The following is a 15,114-nucleotide window of genomic DNA, read 5'->3' as shown; positions in this document are numbered from 1 at the left end:
GTTTTATTTTGGGTTCAAGGAGATTCCGTAGTGGATTCAGCGGTATAGATAATGGATGGATAGATGGAGTTTTCGCGCCTTGTTTCCAGCCGGGACTGTTTTAGTGTTGCACCGGCACCGGTACGACATCACAGCTGCGTCCGGTTTCTGTCAAACATTGAAGTCAGGTTTCATTCCCACTAACCTCCATCAGCAGCTGCCGCCGGTTATGTGGCGCATTGACTCAACTACCTGTTGTTTTATGGAAGGTTAAATGTATCTGAGGGTTTAACGTCTAATTTTGGGAACAATGGTGCCATTAAAACGAAGAAAACTCGTCTGTTCAGATACTGGGAACACTGGGACTGACAGCAGAGGCCAGACTAAGTTCCCTCAGGTTGTTTTATTCCTGTTGGAAAGGAAAATGGGAACCAGTCGAAGGGCTTTCCTCTCTCAGCTCGGACGAAGGAAAGGATTTCAGGTGGAGGAGCTGTTCAGGTGAGAGGAGAAAAAATTCCCATACAGGTAGAGAAACAAAGTAACAACATCCTGTTTGGAGAATGGATTAAATAAAACTTAAATATCAGTGTTAAAGATACAAAGTCAGTCAAAAAAGAAAAGAAAATTAGCTCCCTGGTGTCTGATAAATGTGCTAAATATATTTAGGCTCTAATTGAATTGTAGAAAAGCAGAATATGAAGCGTATTTATTGTACTTTTTCTGTGCTAAAGTGGAACTTAAAGTACACTAAAGTATATACATGATTGTATATGCACTAATTTACACGTTTTATTCGTGAAATAAAGTGAACTTACTTTGTTTTATATATAAAAAAAAAATTATTGCAAAAATGCCACAAATATTAAGGCAATATGACATTAATATGTTCTTTTTCCATAAACAGGATGCTCTATCATACTTTGAGCACATTTTTATCAATAAAAATTAAACATAACTTGTTGTGCAGTTGAAAAATAAAAGATAATCTTGTTAAAATAGATCAATAAATAGATAAATATACCTATTTAAAATACATTCACATTTTCTATCTAGAAATACACAAGAAGTATGCTAATGTCACACTTTTCACAGACTTTAAAAATTGTCCTATAATACACTTTATTGGAATATTTTAAAAGAAAATATATTTTAAGCTAACGTTAAAGAATACTAAACATTTACTGCTAAAGTGCCACCAAAATAAGACCATATCATATTAAACATGTTCTTATTTTAATTACTTTTCAACACATTTATATTCATACTAAATTAGTAACTCACCAATATGTTTGATATTATTTTTCATGATGGTCTAAATCTACTTAATTTTATTCAGAATATATTCATATTTTCAACAGTATGTTTCGAATGTACTTTAAAAAGTAGTATCCATAAAAGTATGCTAATGTCACACTTTAAGTTAACTTTACTATAATGCACTTTATTGGAATATATTAAAAGAAAATACAGCTTAAGTTAATTATTTTAAATTACATTTGAACTTTTCTATATTTGTGTTTCAAACCCATAAAGTAAAAACAAAGTTATTGGTCAGTTACTGTTGAATACAGATTTGTTATTAATATAAACGTGTGAAAAGTATCATTTATACATATTAATGGCATATTGTATTGATATTAGTGGCCATTTTTTCTTCAATTTTGAGTAAAACAGAGAAACTAAACTTTAATTTACAAATCAAACATGCCAATTAGAACATACACTGTAATTATACTTTAAGTTGCTCAACTTTAGCACACAAAATACGATAAATACACCAAAAATTCAGCAGTAAAATATACTGAACGTAAAACTAGTTGTTCCAAATCAGTAAACTTTGAGTTAACTAAAGATTAATCTGATGTATGATGAAATTTGACATACTTCTAACATTTAATTTAGCCTTCAGACTCTGCATTCATGATGTTTGCGTTGTCCGTCCACAGTGAACGTGTCACACATGTTATCTGTGAGAACAACTCTGGCGATGAGGTCAGGGCGTGGTTGGACTCGCAGAGCGGAGGCCGAGCGGCAGCTCACCTGCTGGACATCAGCTGGTATACAGAGAGCATGCGCGCGCTTCACCCGGTGGAGATACTGGACAGGCATAAACTACAGGTACTGTTAATTTATCTGTATGGTAACTCTATATAACGTACTGTGTGCTGGATTCAGAAGGAAGTATTATTCTAACTTTGTTGACAATATAGTGGATAGATTCTGATATAAGTGGTGTAAAAAACAACGTAAAAATGGACTTTATCCTCCATTCTCTGTGCTATAAACAAGCCTCTCAGTACTATTACCTGCACAGCTGAGCTAAGGTGGCAGCTGGACCTGGCCCTTTAAGTGTCCCCGTATACGAGCACTGGAGCTGTGTTGCTGAATACTTCCCGTGTGGATGCTCTGAGAGGCATCTTCAGTGATGGATCCTGGACTACAGGTGCTCGCACTGTGGCTCCTCCCCCTCCTGCCTCGGCAAAGGTGATTATCCTGTGCTGGAGATTTGTTGGAAATAAAAGCGGAGGCCACTGCACCTGCTCAGGGCGTGTTTGAGAGTCCTCTTCCAGAACAGGTTCACTGTAAATGTTGCTCCAGGTGTGGGGTTTAGTCCAACCTGGGAGGCTATCGTGCACAGACTGGATCGACTCGGTAACAGTCCTGGATGTTATTCCTGGTTACCTTCTGCTGCTCTACAGACTCCAACCTTGTCCATGAACCTCCGCCTGGACAAGAAGCATAGCGCCAGAACCACCTCGTCCTCTAGCCACGTTCCCCACAAGCTCCCTCCGCCTCCGCTGTGACTCCGCCCCACCGCATTCTTCCTCTGCCATCCAGTTCCTGCCTCATTCCTGCTCTGGCTACTCTGAGGTCCCTTCAGTCTCTATATCCCTTGTTAGTGACACCATAAACTCCTCTTTCAGGCTACTGAAGGGGCGGGGCAGGTGTTGCTGCCACCGTACAGCGTCTCCCCACTGAGACCACCATCTCAGGAAGCTGCTGATCACTCTCCTTATTGCCTCAACTGCATTTGGCACAGGATAGTGGGCAAGATGGAGTTGAAGACATCCTGCTGCTGCCAGCTTCCTCTGTGGGAGATCATGTGAGCACAGCTGAATTCACTGCACAGACGTTGATTTTAAGTTACTTTAATGGTGTTTTTTGTCAGATGAGGCTGTGATTTTTACAAAATGTACAAAAAGATGGAACTTTGGAGCATTAACTGAGCACTTGGGTCCATTTGAGTCTACTTGAGTGTTTGCATGCAGGAGTGATTCATCACTGCTGGTTAAAAGTTTGCAAAAAGAGCAGCTTCTGATCATCATGTCTGGTGTTTGTTGCCTCCTAAAAATGAAAGCATCCTGAAGACTGGGAGTTGATACGTTGTCTTTATGGGCTGGTCTTCAGTCCCAGTTTTTGACAAAAGAAACAGAAAAATATGTGAATGAGAGCAGCTTTACTGGGAATTCAGATGGATTAAAAGGTACTGTTTTAAACTGGGATTCAATCCCAAACTGTATTATCTGGTGTGGTTTTCCGCTTTAAGAAGCTCAGTTCACATGATTTTGTTCAGACTGACATGTTTACATGTGTTTTAAAAGTCCAGTTTTGGTATAAATCCATGTCTGGTGCAGAAAACATCTGGTTTATTACGCTAAATGGAGCTCCAGCTGGGTGTGTGCAGGCACAATTCAACATGACACGGACAGACAAGAGCTCACTTCACGTTCTTCATTTAAAAATCAACAGAAAATATGAACATTTTTAACATTTTCATGCACACAAGATACTTTATATTTATTTCATTCATGTTTTAGTCATGTTCATTAGATTTGTGTGTTTTTGTTGTTTTAATTCCCTTCTTGTCTCTCAGGAGCCGCAGATAAGTGAATCAGAGGTTGCCGTGTTCTCGGTGCCGAGCTACGCCTGTCAGAGAAGGACCGCCCTGGACAACTATAACACCACCCTTACTGTACGTCAGCAAACAGCAACCTCTGACACTGGTCAGTAACTTCATGCCCTATAAAAGCCCTTTTGGTTTCAGGAGGCTTTGTCGATTCTGGCTGAAAACGCGGAGCTCAGCGAGGAGGAGGGGCGAGGTGTGGCGTTCCGCCGGGCTGCCGCCGTGTTGAAAGCGCTCCCCTCACCGGTGACGAGCGTGTCGCAGCTCAGAGGGCTGCCCTGCCTGGGAGATCACTCACTCAGAGTCATCAGAGTCAGAGGATGTTTCACACAGCCTTCGTTTAGCTGCTCCATCACACCCTCAACAGACTTCATGACCCTGTTTTTATTCCCTGGATCTGCAGGACATTTTGGAGAATGGAGCATCAAGTGAGGCTGAATCTACCAAAGAGTCTGAGCGGTATAAAGCACTAAAGGTAGGCCAGCTCTTTTCAATTCTAAACCTCAAAGCGTCATGAGAAAAATCTGAAGGGTCACCGACTTGATAAAGAGGATAGATTTTTAAAACAATGACAGTTTTTCTGGTAAAATATTCATAAAAGCTCTAAAAATCCTTTGAATGAAATCCTGAATAATCTGCTGTAGTTTATTTTATTTAATGTTTTGTGGCGCTGTTACACCAGGTCAAATTTCTGTGTACGTTGTACATTTGGCGAATAAAGAGATTCTGATTCTTTCTGATTTAGGTAGTTCACAGTTTGTGTGCAGATGTAGTTTTAGTTTTTTTTTTTTACTTTAAATTCTTTATTTCAAACATAATGATATATAATAATATGCTAAAAGTCATCATATTTTACACGATAACATCAGACTCCAGGACCGACATCTCCCTAAAAAGAGAAATTTGACCATTTTATATTTGAAAAGGAGGAAGAGGAAGCAAACGCTTATCCAGTCCTCCCTCTGTTTAACTCATTATTTAAATCTCCTCGTCTGTACATTATATTACATACATACACAATCTGTACATAAATATACCAATTTAATACACACCTATCCAAAAATATGGCTTATTATATCACGATATGTAATCATACAATTGTCTTCCATCCCATAATATTCCTGATAGATATTCCTGCTGTCGCAGTTTTAAATGTTTAACATTTCTTTATGGGTGGTCTTCATCCTGTTGTATAGACCCCCCCCCATGACCCTCAGGTCATGACATCCCTCACGTTCTGTGATCCAAATATTTCCTGCTTTACACATAATTTGACCAGTTTTAAATGTGACCAAATCCACAAATTTCAGCAGATTTGACTTTAAAATGAGTGTGTGCTCCAGATATCCAACCTGATGAACTATCCTTAGTGCTCTTTCTTTGTAATGTGCACAGTGGTTTTTGGTTAATTACTTTGTTTTTCCTCTATTTTTTTTATGCGAACTTTTGTTTTGTTGTTGAGTGACTTGATTGATTTTCAGAACTCAGAGCTCCTGTTTCTCAGTACTTTTTGCCAACTTGCTGACTTGCATGATTAGAATCTCACAGATAAGCAACCTGAACATGATAAACATTTAGCTCTTTGTCCTCAGATCCGGGCTGTTATATCAGATTATTCACGACACGATTATTGCGCTTCTTAAATGTCCGTAAACTCAGCGAAGCAGTGACGTGAGCAGGAAACGTTTTCAGGACAACAATATAAAGTATTAAGTGCTGTTTTAAGCCTGCTGTGTGTTTTCTATGATTTTCTTTCAGGTGTTGACGGGTATTTTTGGAGTCGGATCAAAAACAGCCGACCGATGGATCAGAGACGGGATACACGACCTTCATCAGTTACGAGCTTCAGAACAAACACTCAATCGATCACAACAGGCAGGTGTGTGTATGCATGATTCATTTTACAGTTTTTTTATGGCTCTGTGGCTCAGATCTGATTTAACAGACTTGATTGTTTTCTACATTTTAACCCAAATGTTGATGTTCAGGTCGACTTTACTGATGAGGTTCGCCTTTTCTGTTCAGACTCAAGATTTTGTCCCATGAAAACCTCTTAACGTACCCCAGCAGGTAGAGCTAAATGTACCTCTCGTTTCATCATAATCAGCTGTGCTACAGCTGTGTAGATGTTTCTCACAGCAAGATTTTGAATGCAGCTGCCTCGCTCTGCTCTGTTTTTAGTAGTGTCACTCTGGCTGATGGTTCACATAAGAAAGGTGAGATATTGGGCCTCATGCAAGAAAATTTTCGTATTTTTATTCTAAATTTCTCGTACTTTTTTCGTAAGAAGGTCTCGTACGAACACGCCACGTCAGATTCAAGAAACGCTCTCAACTTTGGAAAAAGTGTGTAAGCGACCTGCGTAAATGATGAATCCCACTCGTGCGTATCTAAGTACACGTGCCATGCTCGAATATAGAAAATTTGCATACTCCATGCGCAAAATAATACCATATAAGGCTGTGCTTCCTCTCTCCTGTGCCAGGAAGAGTTGAGTCATGAGAATGGCATCAAGGTGCAAAAAGAACAACTTTACGGACTCTGAGATTGAAGTTCTGCTTTCAGAGATCCAGAAAGGAAAATCTGTCATTTTTAGCAGTGTCAGCAGTGGAATTACAGGACCTGCTAAAGCGAAGAAATGGGAAGTTATTACGAGTGCTGTTAATTCTGTGTCACCAGTAGTTCGTAATGTCACCGAAATAAAAAAGAAATGGTTTGATATGAAAATGGCTTAAAAAAAAAAAAACGTCTCGCCATGGCCAGGCGCTCGATGACTGCAACTAAAGCCGTGCAATCAGTTGTTGCCTCATCATGATGGCTCTTTGATGGGCGGTCCATGAGGGGGGTCTTCTGGCACCACACCTTCTGCTCTGCCTGGGCTGGTTCAGGTAGTGGGAGACCCTCGTTCATGGCAATATTATGCAAAACGCAGCATGCCTTCTCTGGGCTATAGAGCAGTTTGCCCCCCGCTGTATGGAGACACACCCACCTGGCCTTCAGCTCAGTGGTGCTTTGATGCGTATATGTGTGCAGTCTGTTGCTCCGATTATGTTTGGCAGTCCAGCCACGGCATGAAAGTCCCTCTTAATTTGTACTTGTTGGACAGCGGTGTATGGGAATCTGATGTACCATGGGTGATAAACTGATGAGAGCTTTGATGACCGCACGACTCACAGAGTACTGGGACACCCCCGAGCTGTCTCCAGTCTCCCTCTGAAAGGTTCCAGTGGCCAAAAATCCAAGGGTGGTGAGGACCTGGACGTGTGGTGGAATTGGGTTTGATCGGCGTGTTTCTCTCTGGAGTTGTGGCTCTAGCAAGCTGCATATCTGCAGCAGCACAGTCCTTGGCAATCTAAATCACGATGTCAGCCATTTGTCTGTCTCCGCAGGATATCTACACGGTCTTGGAACACACGCTACCTTCCAAGAGCCTGACGCGCCAAGGCATCCAAAAGTAGCAAGTCAGCCGCTGGTTACGCTTCCCATTGAGCTTGTTATATACAGAGTCAAATTAACCTTCAATTGGTGCATAATTTAAGTCAAACAGAATAATGTCAGCATAATTATGGGGTATAATGTATATATTTATTTATGATTGCGTCAAAGTAATTAAATATACAATCCATTAGTCAAGCAAATTTGATTGGAATAACAGCGGACTATTTTAGGAAACTCCTACGACAGGTCTGCATCACTTGTAAATTCTGTTCGTACCTGAAAGAAAACGTAAAATACGAAAAGATTGGTGAATGCGCAAATTCTCTTAAATCACGCGTACGCACGACTTAAAGGGATACAAGGTAGTTTAGCGGCAGTATAGCGATCTCTATTGGTCAAACTGAAATTCTACACTGTCGTAAAAATCCCCACCTGTACACACCCACTAACTAACCATCGTGGCGAATGCTGCCGTTGTGTTATTTAGTCAGTGCAGTTAGGTCATCTGATTCACAAGTGTAGACTGCCCACGTAAGATATTATAATCAGAGATTTTCTGAAGCGAGAACTCAAGATAATACGCTATAATCCTGTTGCTGGAGGAAGTGGCCGGGGACAGCTCGTCTGGGTTTCTCTGCTCAGGCTGCTGCCCCCGCGACCCGACCCCGGACAAGCGGCAGATAATGGATGTATGGATGTATGGATGTTGCTGATCTTGAATGGGATTCTTCCCTCATCATGGTGTATTCGTGGAGTGATTCCTTTGTATTAGCAGACACTTACAAAAGTTACATCTTAGACAGATGCGCGCAGGCACTACCAACATACACGCCGCAATAAACGCAGACTAGCTCTACACTATTCCGATTACAATCACAAATTAATCAATTTTCATTTGTAGATAACAATTCTTGTTCGGATCAAAACGCTATTCTTATTCTAATCAGGTCAGTCCGTGTATTTCTGAAGCTAGGCTACGTCTCGAACTCAGGAGGAATTAGAGCACCATCATCACCTGTCTCTTTGCAATCTAAAACGCAGATCACTATGGTAGATGAACAAGATCACGCTTGGAGAAATTTCACAAAGATGGGAAGTGCCAACATCGAACGTTTCATATTCAGTCTGTGAAAGGCAGAATATGAAACGCTTGGTGTTGGCTCTTCAACGCAAGCGAACACATAGCCTACAACTACAACTAGCATACAGTACCTAGCTAAGTGCCGTAAACACAAACGACTCTTCTCGCGCATCACAACACTTCAGAAGCGGGTCACTCCTGCCGAAGTTACATATGGGATTTTCAGCATACAGACCCCTGTTGGGAGCGAGACAGGCTTCATTCGCTTACCTTTGACTTGTTTAACCTTTGTTAAACTCCTGAAGGCTATAATTTTAGGTGAAAATGCTACCTAGTGCTCCTTTAAGAACAAATCTGTGCGTATACCAACGGTTGTTGCATGAGGGCCATTGTGTTTTCTTTTGATTTGACTTTTATCTAGAAATTCCACCTGTTAGTAAATAAAATCTCTCTTGAGCTGAGTCTTAATGAGAGATTTCCTCAGATAATGACTGAACAGAATCACCATCTCTGCAGAGGAAGCATCACTGTTTGTTTTCCTCTTTCCTTTTTGAACACATTGTAATGACAATGATGTTGATGAATAGTTTGTCATCTTACAGGTCTGGAGCACTATGACGACATCAACCAGCCGGTCACTAAAGCAGAGGCTGACGCCATCAGGGGGATTGTGGAGAAAGCTGTCAACTCGGTGCTACCAGGAGCTGAGATTGTTCTGACCGGAGGATTCAGGAGGTAAAAGGTCTAACATCCACTCATGGTGACTGTTATGAATCAAAAAGAAATACTTAAAACTTTTCTCATAAGCTTATATGAGATTAAAGTTGTATCTGAGGAGATTAGAAAATATTTAAATTTTTTGTACTGCAGTTGGATGATGTCTGAAGTTTTTTTTCCCCAGAGGAAAGGTGATGGGTCATGATGTTGATTTCCTGATAACACACCCACAGGAGGGCAGGGAGGTGGGACTGATGTCCAAAGTGGTCTCCTGGCTGGAGTCACAGGTAACTTTTCAGTCAGAATCAAAATCTGATTCAGAATCAGCTTTATTGACCAGGTATATTCACACAAACAAGGACTTTGACTCTTATACATGCAAACGTTGTTGTAACATTCACAACTTTAGCCTATCTCTAAATCCCACAACACCCAGCTTTTTCCAAGCTGAATACAACTCTAATGAACCTAATGTGTAAACAGAAAGATTTGATGTATCTAACTAACTGAGTCCAAATCCCAGACAAGCCCCCAATTAAACCTAGCGAAGAGGATACATGACTTCCCAAAAAGAGCATTAAACATCTGCAGCTCATCCAGAACGCTGCTGCTAGAGTTTTAACCCGGACTAAGAGATTTGAACACATCACACCAGTTTTAAAATCTTTACTCTGGCTTCCAGTCAGTCACAGAATAGATTTGAAAAGCCTGCTGATGGTTTACAAATCCCAGAATGGTTTAGGCCCAAAATACATCTGTGATGTGTTCAGAGAATATAAAGCCAGCAGAGCTCTTAGGTCCAAGGACCCAGGTCAGCTGGTCCAGTCCAGAGTCCAGACTGAACATGGAGAAGCAGCATTTAGCTGTTATGCTGCTAACAAGTGGAACAAACTGCCAGTGGAGATTAAACTTTCACCAAATGTAGACATTTTTAAATCCAGGTTAAAGACATTTCTGTTCTCATGTGTCTATGCATGAAATATCTTTTAACTTATCTAGACTGTTGCCTGATTTTAAATTCATTTAAATGATTTTATTTGTTTCTCTTTATATTATTTTATGTATTTTTAATGCTTCTTGCACTCCCTGCTGCAATGCTTTTATTTTATGTAAAGCACTTTGAACTGTTTGTACATGAAATGTGCTATACAAATAAATTTGATTTGATTTGATTTGATCAAGCTTAACCCATTGGCGCCTAAAGCACCTGCAAAAAAGGCTCCTCAATGCCTAAGCCAGTTTTTAGAAAAGGTCCCCAATGCCTGAGGGTTTTTTGAACTAAAAACAATTCATTGAAAACACCTAAGAAAATTTTCGCTGGCTGGATTGTATTACTTTTTTTTTTATCAATGTTGGACATTTGGTTCATGTAGTTTTGCTTTATGATTCAGGATAATACCCAATGCTGCTATTTATTATACTACTATTACTATACTGTTACTATACTATAACTAAATCATAATCATAATATCAGCAATAATAATGAATGATTAAAAAAAAAACTGCAATATATCTTGCATTGTGCAGTTATACTGTATACTTCAGTGACACGACTTCTAAAACATCATAGTTGTCATACTGCAGTAATTCGCACCGGGCTCTCTTTTTTTTGACATAAGGGCAACGCCACTCAAATAAGAATGAGAAGTCGTCAGAATGCAGCGCAAGAATAAATAATTACATCATGTCGAAACGATCTCGTGCCATCACTCGGGCTACATTTGTCTGATACAGCCACTTGCTCTGCCTCCAGTAATTCCGGCGAGTTGGTAGTTTGATTATTCCAAAAGTTAGGCAGAGACCGATTTCATCTCCTGCTTTGACACGGGGCTCCACTTCGAGTTGGATGGTGTGTGGCCGCGCCAACTCCACATCACTTCCATCGCTGTCACAGTATGTCTCGTTGACCGCAGCCATTGTAGCCGAGCTGTCAAATTAGCTACAAACGCACTATTGCAGAACAGGCTAATCGAAAACACCCACCTCATGTGTATTTGAACCAATTATTGTGCATTACATGCTGCATGCGTCTTGAAAATAATGATAAATGAACAATGTTGCGCTACGCAACAACCGGCGTTAGGGACAATGTTGCGCTAAGCAACATCCGGCGTCAATGGGTTAAAGTAGGTTAAAAACGAAAGGAAAACGAACCAAGGCGACCGGGACTGGTTTGAAGGGCAGGCTCACCTGACTGGTCGTTGGTCTGGCAGCCTTAGCCCTGTCACGGCGGCCTCAGAACGTCGGGTCCAGCCTGAGCGTTTGAGTTTAGTTTGTTTTGTAAAAAAGGTGGGATTTCCAGAAATTAAAGGCAAAGTAGTTTCTCGTGCGACTGCTCAAAAGCAGGAATAAAGCGTTCTCACACACGCATCAGGTGTACTTACTGTCATGCAACTTACAAATAGTGCATTTACGACTTCAGGACATCACAGTGACATTTCAAAGCAGCTTCACCACATATTGTGAACACAACCAGAAAGAATAAGAGGAATTATAACATTACTCCTAATAATATGTCCAAATACTGAAGAAACTGTTCTCCTGTTTCTTGATTTCACCTTTGGTTGGACACAGAAATGTTTCAAATGATTCAGGGAAATATTAAAAGCTGTCTTTGTACAGCCAAAGTGTAAATGAGTAAGTTTTATTTCTAAAGCATTTTTCAAGAACATAAAATTTAAAAAAAAAAAGAAGATAATAAAAGCATGGATAATCATTTTCATCTCTGCTAGGGATACAACAAACCTGATTTTGGTTTATTCCTAAAATGATAAAAACGTGAATGAACCAGGCTGATCAAGGCTCAAATCCTGACTCATGAAAACATCAAGATCACATAAAGTAGGTTTGACTGAAGAAGACAGAAAATACAGACTTAACAGAAATAAGCAACTTTGTTTAATCTGTTTAGCTGAAGAAAGGTGTCTGCCATCCAGTCTTGTATGGACTTCATGCAGCTCAGAAGTAACATGAGGCTTAAAAGAGACGTATAGCTAAATATCATCTGCGTAGAAATGGTAGGAAACACCTTTAGTTGTACTTATTATACTACCCAAAGGAAGCAAGTATACAACAAACCGCACTGGGCCCAGAACAGAACCTTGGAGAATACCTACAGACAAAGGATCAATCAGTTCCAATCAAACGCCATGAAATGATTACTGAGAAAAATCTTCCAGAAAGATATGAAGAGAACCAATTAAGAGAAGCTCCTGATATACCCTGAGCCTATCAACCAACAGTGTAATCTTTTTTTTACAGGATTTATTGTTGTACCAGAAAACTACAAGAAACTCTTACCTGGAGTCCAAAGATGGTCCCGGTCGCCCCGCCTCCAACATGGACCGCTTTGAGAGATGTTTATCCATCTTTAAACTGTCCAAGAAGGAAGAACCAGGAGCTGAAAATCTCAAGACGGTGACAGAAAACAAACTCGGTCGACACGATCACGGATTGTGGCGGGCTGTGAGAGTGGACCTGGTGGTTTCACCCATCAGTCAGTTTGCTTTTGCTTTGTTGGGCTGGACCGGATCCAAGGTGACACTTTATGCCTCCTTCTTTAGGTACTCAAACAGCTTCCTTTCACATTTCTGATGTTTACACTGATGTAATGTTCTCTGAAGTTGTTTGAGAGGGAGCTGCGGCGGTGGGCGGGGCACGAGAGGGGCATGTCGCTGAGCAGCCACGCTCTGTACGACAACAACCAGGTGAGCAGAAAAACATACCTGAGTGGATGAATGTTTCATAGGAAAGTCACATTTCTGCCTTAGTGTCTGAGTGCTGTTTGTTTCCTGTCAGAAAAAAGCTGAAAATGAATGTTTGCTTCCAATGTTCGACTGACTGAATGTCTGTTCGAGAGAAGGCAAGTCGAGGGGAGAAATCAAGTGTGCAAACTGGGAATTTAAATTTCTATTTATTTATTTATTTATTTATAACAGATTCTTATGACATGAAAGCAGCAGAAAAGAATAAATCTGTGAAAGGATCAAATGAATGAGTGAGTGAGTGAAAGCATAAAGACAACCAAAAATGTAGTTGATTGTTAATTTGTGTGTCATTTTATTCTCGATTACATTTGTTTATGTACTTTACTTTTCTGAAAGTACTGACAACCGTGTGCTTAAAAGCTAAGTAGGCTAGCAAAGAGGTTACCAGGCTATCCCTCATTCCAACTTCTGTGTTTTAAAAACAGCTAAGGTACGATATTAATTCCAGTGTTGATATTTGTTTGTCTCACAGAGTCGATATCTGAGGGCTTCATCAGAGGAGGAGATATTTACTCATCTCGGTCTGGACTACATCCCTCCATCAGAGAGAAACGCCTGAGAAGGTCCTGCAGGAAGCCCTAAAATAAGCCAAAAAGAACATGTGAGGACTTAAAGCTGCAGGCAGCAGAGTGGAAGCGACCGCGGGGATCTGTCGCTTCAGGTACCAGACACTTACGTCTGTTTCTGCTTTAAGAACGCAGTCTGCAGCATCTGTGTGCCCACAATGGATGTGTTAAAGGAGTCAAAGATGGTGTCCTCCTTTCTGATTTCCAAACATCTAGTTAGAGCATCTTGTACTCGCAGTTCTTCAATCAAGAAGCAGCTTCGGGTACGTGCTCTTGGATGTAAAAACTAGCTGCTGTCCGTCGCTTGCGTGCGTCGGCCAACATTCCTTTTTTTTTTTTTAACTTTGTTTATTGAACATTTTAAACATAATAAGACAGACATTGTTGGGTCAGAATAAAAATATAAATACAATCAGTAGCCGCAAAAATTCTGTTAACCTCCAACCCACCCTGACCACCCATCCCACCCACAGGCCAACAAAAAAACAAGAGAAAAAAGGAAAAATAAATAAATAAATAATAATAAAAAAATAAATAAGGAGGGGATAAATGATTAAGAATATTAGTTTAAATAAGTACAAATACATAGAAAATTTAAACTTACAGGTTTGTCAGATATTTAAATATCCTCAATGTCAGACAGAGCTAAGGAATCAAAATACCTTAAAAAGGGATCCCATGTAGCATGAAATAACTTGGTAGAACCTCTACAAGTAAACCTCAATGTCTCTGTTTTGAGGTTGTAGAGCACTTCTTGCACCCAGCAGACGTGTGAAGGGGAGTGAGAGACTTTCCAATTCAGTAATATCAGCCTTCGAGCGAGTAGAGTGGTGAAAGCTATGGCTTGTTTCATTGCTTTCGGCAAGTTAGAAACAGGGGGGATACCAAAAATTGCAGATACTGAATTAGGAGCAACCAGAAACCCATATGCTTCGGATAGGGAATTGAAAATTTCTGTCCAGAATGGTTTCAGCTTAGGACATGACCAGAACATGTGTGAATGATTAGCAGGGGAAAGTTGACATCTGCCACAGGCATAATTTACAGAGGAATACATTTTTGCTAGCCGTGAATTGGTATAGTGAGCTCTGTAAACAACTTTGCATTGAATTAGTCTATGCTGGGCACAGATGGAAGTTGAGTGCACCAGAGCCAGTGCAGAAGTCCATTGTTGTTCTGTAAACACAATGTTAAGATTCTCTTCCCAAGCTGTTTTGACTGCATTTGCAGATATTGATGTTTCTGATGGCGTTAGCTTGTATTGAACCGAAATACATCCTCTAAGACTGGGATCAATTGAAAGGAGAGAGTCTAATAGGGTTTCTGGAGGGCGATTCGGAAAGTAAGGAAACAGCTTCTTAACATAGTCACGGATTTGAAAAAAACGAAGAAAATTGTGTTTTGGAAGGTGGTATTTGACAGATAGCTGTCAAAGACGAGAATACATTTTCAGTATAAAGATCTACAATTGATTTAATTCCATTATCATGCCAAACTTTGAATGCTGAGTCCTGTGATGGTCCAAACATGAAGTTTTTAAACACTGATGTCAAGGCAGATGAGTGCAAAAGGCCGAGCTGTTTCCTAAGTTGGTTCCATATTTTTAAAGAAGTGGATACAACAGGGCAGTTAGTTAAGTGCGGGAGAGGAAGTTGTGAGCAC

The 15,114-nt window shown here is 40.3% G+C and overlaps 1 protein-coding gene across 1 annotated transcript; it reads left to right on the top strand.

The window, feature by feature from the left end:
- The first annotated feature begins 149 nt into the window (after positions 1 to 149).
- polm (polymerase (DNA directed), mu) lies at positions 150 to 14,808 on the top strand. Its single transcript, XM_075456152.1, has 11 exons — positions 150 to 477; positions 1,926 to 2,097; positions 3,854 to 3,952; positions 4,025 to 4,195; positions 4,287 to 4,358; positions 5,642 to 5,762; positions 9,005 to 9,137; positions 9,304 to 9,406; positions 12,381 to 12,656; positions 12,743 to 12,826; positions 13,359 to 14,808. Exons 1-11 carry the CDS (start codon positions 290 to 292, stop codon positions 13,443 to 13,445), a joined length of 1,506 nt encoding a protein of 501 aa, XP_075312267.1. The 5' UTR covers positions 150 to 289; the 3' UTR covers positions 13,446 to 14,808.
- The last annotated feature ends 306 nt before the right edge of the window (positions 14,809 to 15,114 follow it).

Source organism: Odontesthes bonariensis, chromosome 22 (assembly GCF_027942865.1).
Source record: "Odontesthes bonariensis isolate fOdoBon6 chromosome 22, fOdoBon6.hap1, whole genome shotgun sequence".
NCBI lineage: Eukaryota > Metazoa > Chordata > Actinopteri > Atheriniformes > Atherinopsidae > Odontesthes > Odontesthes bonariensis.
Note: the sequence above shows the minus strand (reverse complement) of the source record. Positions and strands in the feature narration are given on the sequence as shown.